Raw genomic sequence first — 15908 nt, forward strand, 5'->3', positions numbered from 1 at the left:
AGGCTGCATCAATAGAAGTATAGTGTCTAGATCAAGTGAAGTAATAGTACCACTCTATTCTGCTTTGGTCAGGCCCCACCTGGAATACTGTGTCCAGTTCTGGGCACCACAATTCGAAAAGGACATTGAGAAACTGGAGCACGTCCAAAGGAGAGCAACTAAAATGGTGAAGGGTCTGGAAGCCATGACCTATGAGGAACAACTCAGGGAGCTGGGGGTGTTTAGCCTGGAGAAAAGAAGGTTAAGAGGTGATATGATAGCCCTGTTTAAATATTTGAAGGGATGTCATGTTGAGGAGGGAGCAAGCTTGTTTTCTGCTGCTCCAGAGACTAGAACAACAAAGGACTCTCCTTCCTTGGAGGTCTTCAAACAGAGGCTGGATGGCCATCTGTCAGGGATGCTTTGATTTGGACTTCCTGCATGGCAGGGGGTTAGACAGGATGGCCCTTGCAGTCTCTTCCAACTCTACGATTCTATGATTCTATGATTCTATGGATGCCAGCCATGAAAGCCTTCAACTTCACAAAGAAAGACATGCCTACTGCTGCTTCAGTGGGTAGGACTAGATCTGATGGGATTAAGATACATGAAGATTTTAATATTCAGAGAATCTTCTTGATACTAGGAGTGGTTCAAGAGTTACAGGCTCTTCATCATTGGCATAAGCCAGAGAGAGATTCACTAGGCAGTGATGGTGAACCTTTTTGAATCCGAGTGCCCAAACTGCAACCCAAAACCCACTTATTTATTGCAAAGTGTCATGTCCCTCTGGCTTTCTAGTAACAAACTCTGGCAAACTCTGTGCTGGGATGATGGCACATGTGCCTACAGAGAGGGCTCTGAGTGCCACCTCTGGTAGGCGTGCCATAGGTTCACCATCACTGCACTAGGGAATGATTTAGCTCTGGATTTGGACCACCAAGCAGTGGCTTGGATTATATACCTACAAACCCAATGTAATTTTAATAGAAAACCTTTTTTGTACTAACAGTGGTCCAGCAAGGGAACCATTTATGTAGAATGGTGGCATATTGGGTACTTAACATCTGTGTCTTTTATCCTAGAGGTTTTACTCAGGTGACAATTCTGAATTCTTAGATGCCCCCAAAAATCAAGCACTCATGGAACAAAGCATCCCAGAAAGAGGCATGGCTGACTGATATCCTGAACAGCATAGCACCCAAAACAACCTGGAACATTTTGGTGCAGATCTCATGAGGACTGAAACTGAAATTCTGGGTTCTGTACGAAATGTAAGCTGTGCAGTACTGTATAAATACAGGTCTGCCTGCTGTGTTCCACAATTAGTGTTTTCCTACACAGCTAATCCTCTGTTAACATCACCTCCTGCTAAGAGAATCCTCTGTGTAACCTCCTACTCTGTTGAAATTTGTTCTCTGCAGTTAATTGTACTGCACTCCAATGAGTGCTTGGTTGTTTATGAAGCTCCACACATTTGCTAAGCAACAGTATACACAGTAGCGTTTGCATTTGGAATGCCCTTCAACCAAAGGTATTTATAAGCAGAAAACATTACCTTCACACATGGTGGTAATATTGAAAAATGAACACTTCTCCTTGGCTTCTTCTCCCTTTTCCACACAGCGGCCAGTACCTAGAAATGAAGGAATCAGGTTTTAAATATTGAAAATGCTTGCAGACCACGTTCTGAAGGAGCATCTCTTCTCACATCCGTCTGTCCATGCATCAAGATCATCAGAGGAAGCTCTTATCTGTGTATCTTCTAAAAGAGAACTATATTAACATCTTCAAGAGACAAGGCCTCCTCTGCAGTGGCACCCCAAGTTTGAAATATGGTCCCACGGAAAGTATTCCCAACAGCAATACTTGGGTTCTTTTCCGTTGTGTTGCTGTGTGTCTTCAAGTTGTTTCTGACTTATGCCAACTCTAAGGCAACCCTATCACAGGGGTATTCTTGAGAAGATTTGTTCAGAGGGGGGTTGTCTTTGCCTTCCCCTGAGGCTCAAAAAGTGTGACTTGCCCAAGGTCACCAAATGGATTGCCATGGCTGAAGGGAGATTCAAACCATGGTCTCCAGAGTCCTAGTCCAACAGTCAACCACTATACCATGCTGCTTTTCTATTCTTTTCTGCACTAAATTAAATTACACTTGTCCTGCCATATTCGCTAGGGTTAGGGGCACAAGACCCCCGTGAATATGGAAAAAATGCCAATAACAAAACCACCATGTTTTTAACCTGAGAGTACACCTCTCTAGGAATCTCTAGGTTCTCCAGTGCAACTCTGTGGCCAACATCTGACAGTCACTGACCACAGAATTGTGCTGCAGGAGCTACAAATGCCTAGTAGAGTATTCTCTCTGGGAATCTCTAGGTCTTTCAGTGCAACTTTTAGTTAAAGTTGACCATAGAGTTGCACTGGAGGACCTAGATATTCCTAGAGAGAACATATTAATCAAATCTGTGAATAACCAAATCCGCAAATATCAAAGCTGCAAATATGGAGAGATGAGTGTATTTTGATTATCCATGTATTTAAAATGTGAAATTTGTAATTCTAAAAAAATATTGTTGACTGCTTTTGAGCCTTTCATTTTTATTGTCCCAAGTGTGTATTTTATTGTACTCACTACTTGTGTCCTCATAATTATCACCACTGCCTTCATTTTAATGGACACTACCTGAAATTTTATTTGGAATGAAGGTGTGATCTAGCCATAGATAAATAACACAGGCAGACAATACCTTTATTCCCAGTAAGTTCTCAGGCTATAAAAATAGCCTTTCTTCAGTCCCCTCTATTCTTATATGAGGCTATGCAACTATCCAAAGTGAAAAATGACTTAATTCCTGCAGAATAACTGACCACAATAGATGATCTATTGAATATGTACAATACACAATCACAAGGACAGATACGTTTTTGTATCCAACATAAGTAAATGCCACTCTTACAAGACAATAAATATGCCAAAGGAGTAGAACCGCACAACTGTAGCACTCACAGAATACAAAATACAGCATCCATCCTTTGGTTCACATGGACTACCTTACCTTTATATTTTCAGAGAGGGGCAAATTGGAGTAGGAATGTAGGAGACCCACTTTCCCCCTCTCCTGACACACATGTGCACACCTTGTTCCTATACCCAGTGACCTCAGAAAGCTGACCAAATGGAATGGTTGGCCGAGATGGTAATACCCCTGTCTCTAGATCTGTAGACTGCAACACACCTTTGTATAGCAGACTGAAGTGCAATATTCAGAGATCAGCACCAATTGTTGTTTATGTAGCTCTCCAGAGTTTTTATCTGGAAGGGCCAGGTGTTATGTTAAAATAGAAATGGGCTCTCACCTGTAGGGAATTATCAAATTCCAGGAGGAAAGAAAAACAACAGCCTTAGAACATGCTAATGAGCAGAACCAAAATGTCAGCACATAACAGCAGGCTAGAGACTTGTTGCCAGAGGTACACTGGTTTAGTTCAAATCAAATCTACCCCATAGCGCAACATTAAATTGTGAACTGTAAACACTTATAAGCTACATACACACCCAGGAGACTCCAGATATGCAGGCAACTGTTTCAATAAACCAATCCTATCAGTCGTCAGCTTCTTAGGAGCAGGCCTTTTCCAAAACCTACAGGTCTTAATTGCCCCCTGAAGTCCAAACATCCCCGAAACAATCCGCATTACAACATGGACGGTTCATAACAGGAAATCTGGAGGTTTTGTGGCAACCATTTTTACTGTGAGGACTGTCAATAAGCTTAGGAAACCTGGGTGGGTGGCAAATGATATCATCATTGCTGTTTATCAAAATGTCCTTGCACTTTTAGCCCATGAGTCCTAGCTTCCCCACTGCACTATCTTCCAAATTGTAGCCCACAGATCTCAGCTTCAAAACCTTCCTGGCCTATACAGTATTTAATAGCGTGTACATCTCAGTTGCCTTCTGCTCCTACATGCCTAAACCCCTACCTAGGCTCCATGTAGTAGGGATTTCTCCCCAACCATCCTTCTTCCCCATTACCCGTTTAGGCTTTCATTATTTCAGTGTTATCTCTTCCTAAACTAGGCCGGCCCAGCAAGAGCAGCTTCCCGATATGATGAACTACAACTCTCTTAGGCTTTGCCACTGGCCATAATGGGATTTATAGTAAAAACAACTAAAGAATACACATTTAGAGATTAAGCAATGCCCTGAAACTGCTGCTCTTTCATTCACCCATCTGCTTTTAATCACTCTTACTGTATATACTCATTTATAAGTCTAGAAATTTTAGTCAAAAATTTGACCCAAAAAACCTGAGTCAACTTTTCCAAGTACTGTACTTTAACTGTAATTTAAGAAAGTAACCATCCCCTGGTGAAAGGCAAAAATGTAATCTGTCCTGGAATCACTGACCCCCCCCCCCAATCTGTTCTCTCGTCCATACAGCCTGTATTTTGAGCACAAACTGTTATGGCTGCTAGAATTTTGTAAGTTCTTTGGCATTGTTTTCCTTTGCTTTATCCTTTAGATCCTTTGTTATATGCCCCTAGATTTATCCTTGACTTATCCATGGGTCATATCAAAATCCATAATTTTGACCCCCCCCCCAACTTGCCCTTGACCTATACATGAGGTCAATTTATAGTCGAGTATATAAGGTAATTGCCACCATACAGTTTTAACTGGTCCTTAAGATAAATATTCCATATCCTGCTTCTCTCCCTAATCCCTGAATGTTCAAATTATGGAAGAGTTGGAAGAGACCATAAAAGCTATCCAGTCTGACTCTCTACCAAGAGAGGCACAACATAGTCCACAAGTCTTGGCCACAATTCCTATAATAGGGGAGTTGGACTTCTGGGCAGTGAACCTAACACAACCTGCAGAGGTTTCTAATCTAATAGGAGCTTCTTCTGCCCTTATCACTAATTACAGATCTAAAATTCAGAGCTATTTAAACCCAGGAAAATTTTGTATGAAGCAAGAGCTCTTGGGCAGAGATTGCAAGCAAAAGAAGCTCTTGTTTGCAGGCGTGCAAGACCTTTCATGAAATAAGCTATCCTATATGATGACTGACAAGACTCTGCATACCTAAAAGCTATTGTACTGGGACAAACATTTGCTTTTGGTCCCACCCAGTTTGCTTTGGCCCCCAACCAATATTGGAATATAGCCTTCTTTCCTTCCTAAATTGGAATTCAGCCCCTTAAAAGGGTTTTCTGCTCCTATTGTGTTGCCAAAGGAGGGAGATTCAAACTCCTCTTTCCTCCATGTAATTTTTTTTTTTAGAATTAATATTTATTTCAATTTTTTCCCATACAATACGAAGAGGGAAAAGAAAACACTTTCTTGTATTTAAATTATTACAGTTATATTTCTTCTGTACATTTTCGTACATCATAGTAGTATTATACCTCGTTACACCCAACAGTATCAAAAGGAAAAAAGAAAAAAGAAGAAAAAGTTTACTGTTATGCTATTAATGCAGAGACACTGAGAAGATTTTATACCTATTCTTCGAGGTTCTTTATATATATACTTACACCATCATATATTCAAATACTACTAATCCCTTTACTGTATTATGTATTAAATGATTCTTATTAAGAAGGAAAGTCTACGGCAACAACACACAATTCAATTAAGGTTACAGGGTCTTTCAAAATATGGTATATGAATTCTGGTTTTAATTTCTTTATTTCCTTTCCTCTTTATTCCATCTTTCTGTCAGTTTCCCCCATTTCTTTTCCAATTCTTGCTTTGTTTTCCCTGCCATGTACATGGTCATTCTGTCCATTTCCTTAAATTCGTATACTTTTATTTTCCATTCTGTTATATTAGGTATTGTCTTTTCTTTCCAATGTCTTGCAAAGACCGTACGTGTGGCCGTGATCAGATAGAGTAGTGTACTAGTCAGATTTCTATTTAATTTTGTATTTGATGTTTCTGTCATATTTAATAAAAATAATTCTGGACTTAAGGGTATTGTTATTTCGCTCACTTCCTGTATTTCCTTGTGTATTTGTTTCCAGAAATTTTGAGTTTTTTCGCATTGCCCCCATACATGGTACATTGTTCCCACTTTCTCTCTGCATTTCCAGCAATATCCATCTACATTCTTTTTCATTTTTGCTAATCTAGAGGGGGTTAAGTACCATCTATAAAATATTTTGAAACAATTTTCTTTCAAGGTATTTCCTTTTGTAAATTTTTGGGTTATCCTCCATGATTTCTGCCATATATCTAAAGGTATCGTCTTTCCTATGTTTTTCATCCAATTTATCATTGTTTCCTTTACCGTTTCTTCCTTTTGATCAATATCTAAAAGTGTATTATATATCTTTCTGATTATTCCTTTTTCTTTCCCCATTATGATTTTATCAAATTCTGTTTTTCCTGTCTCTATACCTTTATTCTTTATATCTTTATTTGTTTCTATTTTTAGCTGTTCATATTGTAACCAATTAATTTTTTTCCCCTCGCGTTCTAGAACCTCTTTATTTTTCAGTTCCATCTTTCCTTTTATATTCAGTACACAGTCTTCATATTTTATCCATTTGTAGTTTCCCAGGAATTCTTCTTTATGGAAGGCTTCTTGTGGTGACGTCCATATTGGAAGTTTAGTATAAAAGAATTCCTTGTATTTTTTCCAAGTTTTTAATATTACCTTCCTGGTATTATGCATATTAAACCTTCTATCTGTTTGCTCGTATATAAAAAATGCGTGCCAGCCTGTTTTCATATCGGTTGCCTCTAACTCCAGTTGTTTTTTGTTTTCTAATGTTATCCAATCCTTAGCCCATAAGAGGGCACAAGCATTGTAATATAATTCAAGATTGGGTAAACCTAATCTTCTCATTTCTTTTTTCCCTTGCATCACTTTTGATCTTATTCTGGGTTTCCTCCTGTGCCATATAAATTTGGTTATATCTTTGTCCCATTTTCCTCCATGTAATTTGAGTATAGTGGGTCCTCTAGATTTGCCAGTGTAAGGATACAGGACTTCTGTGAAATTGGAGAAAAACACAAATAAAAAAACACACTTTTTTAAAACCTGAGAGAACATGTGGTCAAAATCTGCTAGATGTTGACCATAGAACTGTGCTGGAGGACCTACAAATGCCTAGAGAAGTATTCTCTTTAGGAATCTAGGCCTTCCAGCATGACTTCTGGTGAAAGCTGGCCATGGAGTCAAGGTGGAGGACCTAGAGATTCCTAGAAAGAACATATTAATCAAATCTGCTAAAGTCAAACGTTACAAATGCGAACAGCCGATTATATTGTTGAACCCACTGTACATTCATCCTCACCCATCTCTTCTCTATCTATGCTTTCTTGAGGTTCCTACCTGTCAATTTCTGTCTGTTGGCATATTTTACATCCAGAAGTTAGAATGATCGTGAACATTCTGTGTCAAAACAGCTCAGTTAAGGTATAAAAATGGATGACAAGCAAATACCTCCTACATATTCTATATAATGTTATATTTCTCAAATCTAAAAAAGACAGCACCAAATAATTCATAAATCAAATGAACCACAGATACTCTATCCATTACAGTCAAATCACTAAATTTTCATCTGTCATTTTTAATGAGATGGGATGAAGTAGCACAAATGAGACTGTGGCTTGTATTTTCATTTCACTTTTGGAATCAGTAGATGTATTTACAGTAAAAACAATTGTCAGCAATATAAATGAGCCACGACAGGAATCCAAGGATATATAGTTCTAAGGTTACAATCTGACAGATCATTGTTGGAGTCCTACTGAATTCTACCCTAAAATGTTTTTGTCCTGCATATTTTTGTTCCCGTTCTTCCTGTTTGTGATGGCTTTTATTTGTTGCCTTTTATGCTTTCATTTGTTGCTTTTTGTTGCAAACGAGTTAGTTGAATTTTGCTATGCATCACAAGCTTGCCAGTTACTGGGTTACTGAAATAAGGTGCACAAAGCCATTTCAAACACTTAAAATGGATTCTCTAAACTGGGTCCCCAAGTTGCAGACCTTGAAGTGTTCATCGCTGATCCCACCCTTTCAAATTTTCTGCTAAAGGAGAAGAGGAGAGGACACCATCTTCTCCCCAATCCTTTTCTCACCATAGCAGTTGCTGAGACAGTGTATATAATGGGAATTTGTTTCTAAAAATCAAAGAGCAAAAAAAAATTCCTCCCTGGCTCCCAGCTATACCCGGCTCCCTCCTGCTGAAAGCTGGCAGTCATGGCAACCAACCAAATACAAAGCAACACCAACACAGGAACTCTGTTCAGGGGCAGGCACAAATTCCAGAGAAAGTAGAAGAATGCTGAGTATTTGCACGGGCGGATGTGTATCGTTGGAAGTACACTTTCATGGGACCTTACCTTCTTTTTTATGGCTAGATTACTAAGCTTTTGTTTAGTTTGGTTCTTCTTTAATGCTTAAAAAAAGCTATACTGTTCTGTCCTACAGCTCCTCTTCCTGTGGCAGATTAGGAAGAAAGGACTAGCAGTAGATGAAATCCTTTGTGGCATGTTGTAAAAAATATATAGTGAGACAGAGGTGCATCTGCACTGCAGAAATAATGCAGTTTGACACCACTTTAAGTGCTGTAGCTCCATCCTATAGAATCCTAGGATTTGCAATTTTGCAAGTTATTTAGCCTTCTCTACCAAAGAGTACTGGGGCCTCATTGTTATTATTAACTGCCCTCGAGTTGATCCCAACTCATGGCAACCCTGTAGATGAGGCATTTCTAAGACCCCCTATCTTCCACTTCTCTGCTCAGGTCCTGCAGATTCATACTCGTGACCTCCCCAAATTAATCTATCCGTCTGGTATGTGGTCTTTCTACTGCCTTCAACCCTTCCTAGCTTTCTTGTCTTGCCTAGTGGTCATGCCAGTGGTGTCACTAAGAGGTGTGGCGGGTGTGAACTGCACTGGGTGACATCCCGGAGGAGAGGTGACACTCAGTGGGAAACTTCCCTGGCTGCAGGCGGTCCAATGATGGTGCTTGCACATTCTCCATTTTCTTCACTGCCATGGTTCTCTCCCTGAGGAGGAAGCCAAGACAGCAGAAGAAGAGAAGGGGCAGGTCTGGGCCTCCCAGCTTCACCTCCATGTGGCTTCCTTGGGAGGAGGGACCTGTGCAGAAGTGAAGGAGGGGTTAGTCTGGCTGTCCTGGACATGAGTCGGAATTGATGTAAGAGCAGTTAAGAACAACAGTGAGGCACTAGCACGCTTTGGCAGAGAAGACTAAAGACCTTGCAAAACTATAGTTTCCAGGATTTTATAGGATGTATCTACAGAAATTAAAATGGTGTCAAACTGCTTTATTTCTACAGTGCGGATGCACTAGTTAAGCAGCAGTTTATTATGTAAACGTGGAATCCTGGATGAATGAGCCTATGCCCCATTCCCACTGGGTGATACAAGAACAGAGAAACTGAATTGGATTCAGGTTAATATGCTTAGTTTGTGTCGATTCTGCAGAGGTGGGCGCTTCTTTGCAAGGCTGTGTGATCTCCATTTTGGGTGATCCTCCTTCCTACTCACCTGGTTTTTCCTGAGACTCTTGGCAGAACATCCACATGCAGTTGGTGATGTTCTGGGAAGCAACTCCTTCTAGGCACTTGTCACACGACTCCAGTTCCTTGCATTCTCCTGCAAAAAACAAAAAGCACAGAAGAGGCTGGATTTAGTGCTAAGGTCTTGCAAACTCATGGCCATGGCTTCTTTGAATGAATCACTCCATCTGTAATTTGGTCTCCTATTGTTCCCATTGCCTTCTACTTTACCAGGCATGATAACTGTTTCCAGTGTTGCATGTTGCCAAAGTATGATAATGTCAGTTTAGTCATGTTGGCTTCAAGGGACAGTTCAGACTTGATTTGCCCATTTATTTGTCTTTTTTGGTAGGCCACAGTATCTGCAGAACTTTCTCCCAGCATCATTTTTCAAATGAGATTATTCTTTTCCTATCAGCTTTCTTCACTGTGCAGCTTTCACAACTATATAAAGAAACTGGAAATACTGTGCTACACCATGCATGATTCTGACTTTGATATTTAATTATATAAGTTAATATTCACCCCCTTTTTCTTTTGGTTGTTTCACAGATGGCTATTTCTGTTATTTAAATCACGTTTCCCCTGGTCTGTTATGTTAAAGCTGTTCTGTTGTTGTTGTTGTTGTGTGCCTTCATGTTGTTTCTGACTTTTGGCACTGTAAGTCGAATCTATTATGGTTGGCAAGATTTGTTCAGAGGAGGTTTGCCATTGCCTTCCCCTGAAACGGAAAGCATGTTATGTGACCCAGGTCATCCAAAGGGTTTCATGGTTGAGCTGGCATTCGAACCCCAGTTTCCAGAATCGTAGTCCAACACGCAAACGACAATAACTGAATTCAATTAATTTAATACATGAGTTGAAATATATATCTATTGAGACACAGATGTGTGTGTGTGTGTTTATAAAATATTATTACAATATTTTTGCAGGCTACAAGGGGCAGACAAGATTTGTTGACCTCTGCTTTTGATAAACTGATGGTCTAGGAGTTTTTCTGTGTATAAACCCAGCTGTAACTTAGGAGGAGTCAGAATTTGGAAACAACTACTGCAACCCCCCTAAGCCAGCATGACCCCTAATAGTCAAAAATGTAATTTTCCTATGTTCTAAAATGGGCATATAAATTTATTTGTTTGCTTCTTTCCTTTTTCTCCCCCTTTCCCCTTTTCATTGTGTTTGTTAGACTGTGTTGTTCCATGCAGGGGATACCTTGGTTTCTAATAATCACTATATAGGATATAGAAACGTCTTTGCTGTTTATACATTATAATCATTATTATGACCATCTTTGAATTCTGTTTTCAGCTCCGTATCTACATCTCTCCATTTTACCATATTAAAATATTTGCAATATCCTGGAATAGTATCAGGTTGTCTGCAGGGCACTGTACCGAATGTTGTGCACTAGAATGGAAGAGTATCCTAAATGATCTACACACGGTGTACAAGCTTACCTCAAACTAGCTTGTTTATGTATCACACTGACCTGCTAGCAGTGTCACTGCCAAGAATGTCTGCATGCAGGAGCACAGATAAGACGGTGGCATTTGAAAGCTTATTCAACATTTATTAAACTTATAAATGTTGCATTACACTGGCCTGAATCAGCAAGCATTTCATGCTTGTTAAGGGAGCTGGCCTTAGGGCTGCAGCTAACCATCAGAAGACAAGAAACCTTCATCAATGCCTTTGGTGCCCTCTAAATTTATTGGACTCTAACTGCTATTATCACTGCCAAGATGGCATATATAAACGTCCCCACCCACCATTGCATGCGCACAACAATCTTCCAAGGTAGACTGGAGTAGAAACAGGTAGAAACAGTAGAAGTAGCTGAAGATCCATGACTTTGTAGCTCTTTGAGAATTTGCAACCATGTCTTCCAAGATGTCAGGGCCCTATTCTGCCCAGATTAAGAAAACGGAGTCTCTCAGGCTTCATCCACACTGCAGAAATAATCCAGTTTGACGCCACTTTCACTGCTATGGCTCAATGCTGTGGAATTCTGGTGCCACATCAAATGACTATTCCCAGAATTGCATAGCCTTGAGCCATGGTAGTTAAAGTGGCATCAACCTGGATTATTTCTGTAGTACGGATGTAGCCTTGGTTATCTGAAGCCTCTTTACATAAAGGTACAGTTATAGCTTGTTAAAATGTCATGGGTTTTTGTTTTCTCTGTCATTTCTGTTACTCTTACAGTAATTAAATGTTATTAGTAATTTAAAATCTTAATATACTTATATATTGATAAGAAAGCTAGTACTTTCCCACTTGTGACCTTCTATGAGTAATCAAATCATGGCAGTCTTTCTTCCTCTCTCCTTTCCAGGCTAAAAGGAAGCTGAATTTAGAAGGAACAGGTCAGCACTGTATCCCAGAATTTCAAATCCCAAAAGGCAAAGGAAGGACACTTCCTGACATCTCTATAATAATAACATCCCAAATAATAATAATAATAATAATAATGACATCCTTAGTCCCTCTGCAGTTAAAGTGGTATCAAACGGGACTATTTCTGCAGTGTGGATGCAGCCTCAAAGGATAAATAAGCAGGAACCCACAGTACTCCTCCATCCTCCAACAGCCCTATGGAGCCTTGAGATACAAACATGACAGCCACATAACTGGGGATCTCCACTCCAGTTGCCTGAATTCCCAACCCGCTTTTAAATTGCATATTATCAAGACTGCAGAGGAGACAAACCTATCAGACTACTTAATAGCTGTATATCAATCTACTTCAAAAGAAGAGAAGTGCATCTCAGTGCTGACAGGCACCATTTTGCTCAGTCAGAAGATTTCCGACCAGAAGATTTCATGCACCTCAGCACTGAAGGAGGACGGCTTGGTGCAACGGAACAGGGCCTTTTGGGGAACGCTTTGACGTGCAGTAAAATCCGTTTCTGGCTGGTTGCACGCGCACATGAGCGTCCTCTTCCCATACCCTTAACACTGAAAAAATGGGTGCGATAAAGTCCTGAGAGTGTGATTTGCCCAATGTCACCCAGTGGGTTTGATGGGTGAGCTGGAAATTGAACCCTGAGCCCTTATCAGATGAGTCTTGAACTGGGGGACTTCAGCACTGGGCGGTTCGAATTAACGTTATTTCGCACAATACCATCATACCTGGGAGCCCCTACGAATTGGCAGGATTCAAATTGGCCAATACGCATTCGCAAGATGTAACGTTATGGGAACGGATATTATCGCATTCGAAAATTGTAAAGCGTTCCGAGAACGAACGGGAACACAATTTACCGCATTTGTCCTTATAGGAAGCGGGATAAGTATGAGAACGTTTCAATATTTGCACATGCGTTTGTAACAGTGTATTCTTGTTCAGTGAGTACCACATACACAGAACAAAAGGCTTTTACAAGAGAATATTTGTGCAAACACAACCTAATCTTTTATATACAAGATACATATAGACACACACACACATACACACATGTATACACACATATAGTCCGCAATCATATATAGATATATATATATATATATATATATATATATATAACATGCATATATATGTATAATGTGTGTAATATATTTATATTATATATAAATATATATTGTATATATTACATATTTAAAATATGTAATTGTATATATATATTGTATGTATACTTTTAGACACACACCACACACACACACACACACATATATATATATTATATATATATAATGTTACACATATACATAAACATAGGGTTGTCATCCCTGGGGACCTCAAAAAACTGGGGAAATGTAGGACAATGTTTTAAAATGTAGGACTTTAAAAAAAAAAAATTTCCTGGCCAGGAAATTTAAAAAGAAGGTCCTAGGCAAGGCTAGAGCTGGGGAGACAGCCTCTCTCAAGCTCCAGCAGGCTTTGGAGGACTCTTCAATCGAGGAGCCCCAGCCAGGGCCAGGCTAGAGCTGGGAGACAGCCTCTCCAAGCTCCAGCCAGGCTTTGGAGGACCTCTTCATCGAGGAGCCCAGCCAGGGCCAGGCTAGAGCTTGGGAGACAGCCTCTCTCAAGCTCCAGCCAGGCTTTGGAGGACTCTGCAGTCGAGGAGCCCCTGCCAGGGCCAGGCTAGAGCTTGGGAAACAGAATGCAGGGAGGGAAGTCCTTTCAGCAAATCACCACAGGCAGATGTCAGAACCAAAGCCAATTACTGATCAATATCACACACTTTGGGTTCTGTCATATTAATGGGTGTAATTGCTTTAGATGCAGTTCTGCTACCGTTTGCTTGCTAAAGGGGGATGGGGTGCTTTGGCCGCATAGCGCATAGGATGGAATGTATTGTTTAATTAGTTGAAGACATCTGCAAAGCCCAAGGTCAACCTGGTTTCTCAAGCCTCGCTAGCCTGGGAAGTAACAGGAGGGGGAAGGTGGGGAGTAGAAGGCGGGAGAGCAGGAAAAAGGGGGGGCCGGCCAAGAGTACTTTTAACTTGAGGTTTGTGTTCTGAGCTTCAGAGTTCACTAAAAAGTCTGTCTGACCACTATTCATCTATCCACAAAAACTTCAGCTGTTTAAGCAAGTTGCTGTTGTTGTGGTTATTGGTGAAGGTTGTTGGATCTTACAGCAGAATGGGAAACGGAAGTAAGAACGGATACATTACCGCTCTGACATTTCTTGGACCGTTTAAAAACGTTTCACAAGCTTGGATCATTTCTCATCCGTTCCCTCCGAGGAACACATATGGAACACTTTGAGGGGTATGTAGAACCCGATGGGAACCCGATGGGGACAAAAACGTGCGGTAAAGTTGAAAGTGTTCCGTTCCAATCGGGTTCCAAAATGTCTCGGAAGCGATGCGATAAACTCCATAGTAAGGCAGTTGCTTTCATCAAGATTAAGAAGCAAGTTTGGGGCTTATCAAAACTCTTACTCAACCTTGAAGCTAAGCGAGAAAAAAAAGTGTGGGGATTGATAATAGGGAATTTGGGGACAGATTTAAACATAGATCAAAAGCCTATGTGTGTAAATTGTGGTACCTTGAACGGAAATGGAAAGAAGAATTTAACTAGGTTAGGTTAAAGCTGCATCCTCACTGCAGAAATAATGCAGCTTGACACTGCCTAACTGCCTGGCCAGTGCTATGGAATTCTGGGAATTATAGTTTTGGAAGATATTAGTCTCTCTGTCAGAAGCGCTCTTGTGCCCAACAAACTGAAAATCCCAACATTCCATAGCATGGAGCATGGCCGTAAAGAAGTGTCAAACTGTATTATTTCTGCAGTACAGATGCAGCCTAGGCCTGCTTTGTGCAAAGGGCTCTCTGAGATTGCACCACAGGCTACAGGAACTTGGGGCAGTGCTAGAAGGAAAGGTCCATGGAATAGCTGGGACAAAGTTCTTGAAAGCTGCTCTTTATTCCTTTTCTTTTGATAGTGGCGGAAAAGGTTTCTCAACTGTCAATATTTTGAAAATAGCTTTCATTGGTTGACTGATGACTGAGTAGTCTTTTTAAGCAGAGTGAGCCAGGGTGGCATAGTGGTTTGTGTGCTGGATTATGACTCTGGAGACCAGAGCCCTTATCAGATGAGTCTTGAACTGGGGGACTTCAGCACTGGGCGGTTCGAATTAATGTTATTTTGCACAATACGATCAACCATCATTCGAATGGCCCATCCGAACGCACGTGAATGCGCGAGATGCCGAACTGAATGCGTACGGGATCCTCTTTTTGGAGCGTGTTGGCCAGTGCGCTGATAAGGGGATTGGCAATATCCTGGATTGGGGCTCTGTTCGATCTCAGTGAGAATGGCTCTGGTGTGACTACTCAGTCCTGAATCCATCGCAAGACCCCCAGATTCTAATTTTAACTTCCGGTGGGTCTTTCCTCTTGCCGGTTCCAGGGAAGCGGGGGTGGCGGTTCCAGTGGCCTCCTCCTCCGCCTCGCAGCTTGGGAGCCAGCATAATGCCATCCCAAGAAGGCAAGAGGCGGCGGGCCGCTAGAATCGCGGCAATCGGCCGTTCCACGGCGCCCCCTCTTCCGCCTCTCGGCTTGGGAGCCAGCATAAGCTGCATCCCAAGAAGGCAAGAGGCGCGGGGGCCGCTGGAACGGCAGCGATCGCGGCGATTCTAGGCCCCGTGCCTCTTGCCTTCTGGGATGCAGCTTATGCTGGCTCCCAACCGCGAGGAGTAGGAGGAAAAAAAGCATCCCCATTACATGGCCATCCAGCCTCTTTGACAGCCGCTGGAACTGGTGCTCCCCCCCCCCAGAATACATATTCACTCACTCACACACACACATACAACCGGGCATTGCTAATTTGTTGCAAGGGGAAGGCATGTAAGGTTAAAACAAAGCAGGAATGTAGAGAGGAAACAGTAACGGGCACGTTGTATCGCGATTGTTCATGTGCATGAGCTGGCTCTCCAAA

The 15908-nt window shown here is 41.2% G+C and overlaps 1 protein-coding gene across 2 annotated transcripts in view; it reads right to left on the bottom strand.

Annotated features, from left to right (window-relative positions):
• CD164L2 (CD164 molecule like 2) overlaps positions 1 to 15908 on the bottom strand; it is a 74380-nt gene that overhangs the window by 39779 nt on the left and 18693 nt on the right. For both annotated transcript variants that reach the window (XM_042440500.1, XM_042440501.1), the window contains exons 2-3: positions 9513 to 9620; positions 1538 to 1615 (exon numbers count right to left, since the gene is read on the bottom strand). In XM_042440500.1, coding sequence (XP_042296434.1) covers positions 1538 to 1615; positions 9513 to 9620 — 186 coding nt within the window. The remainder of the gene's footprint in view (positions 1 to 1537; positions 1616 to 9512; positions 9621 to 15908) is intronic.

Source organism: Sceloporus undulatus, chromosome 9, assembly GCF_019175285.1.
Source record: "Sceloporus undulatus isolate JIND9_A2432 ecotype Alabama chromosome 9, SceUnd_v1.1, whole genome shotgun sequence".
NCBI classification, from domain to species: domain Eukaryota; kingdom Metazoa; phylum Chordata; class Lepidosauria; order Squamata; family Phrynosomatidae; genus Sceloporus; species Sceloporus undulatus.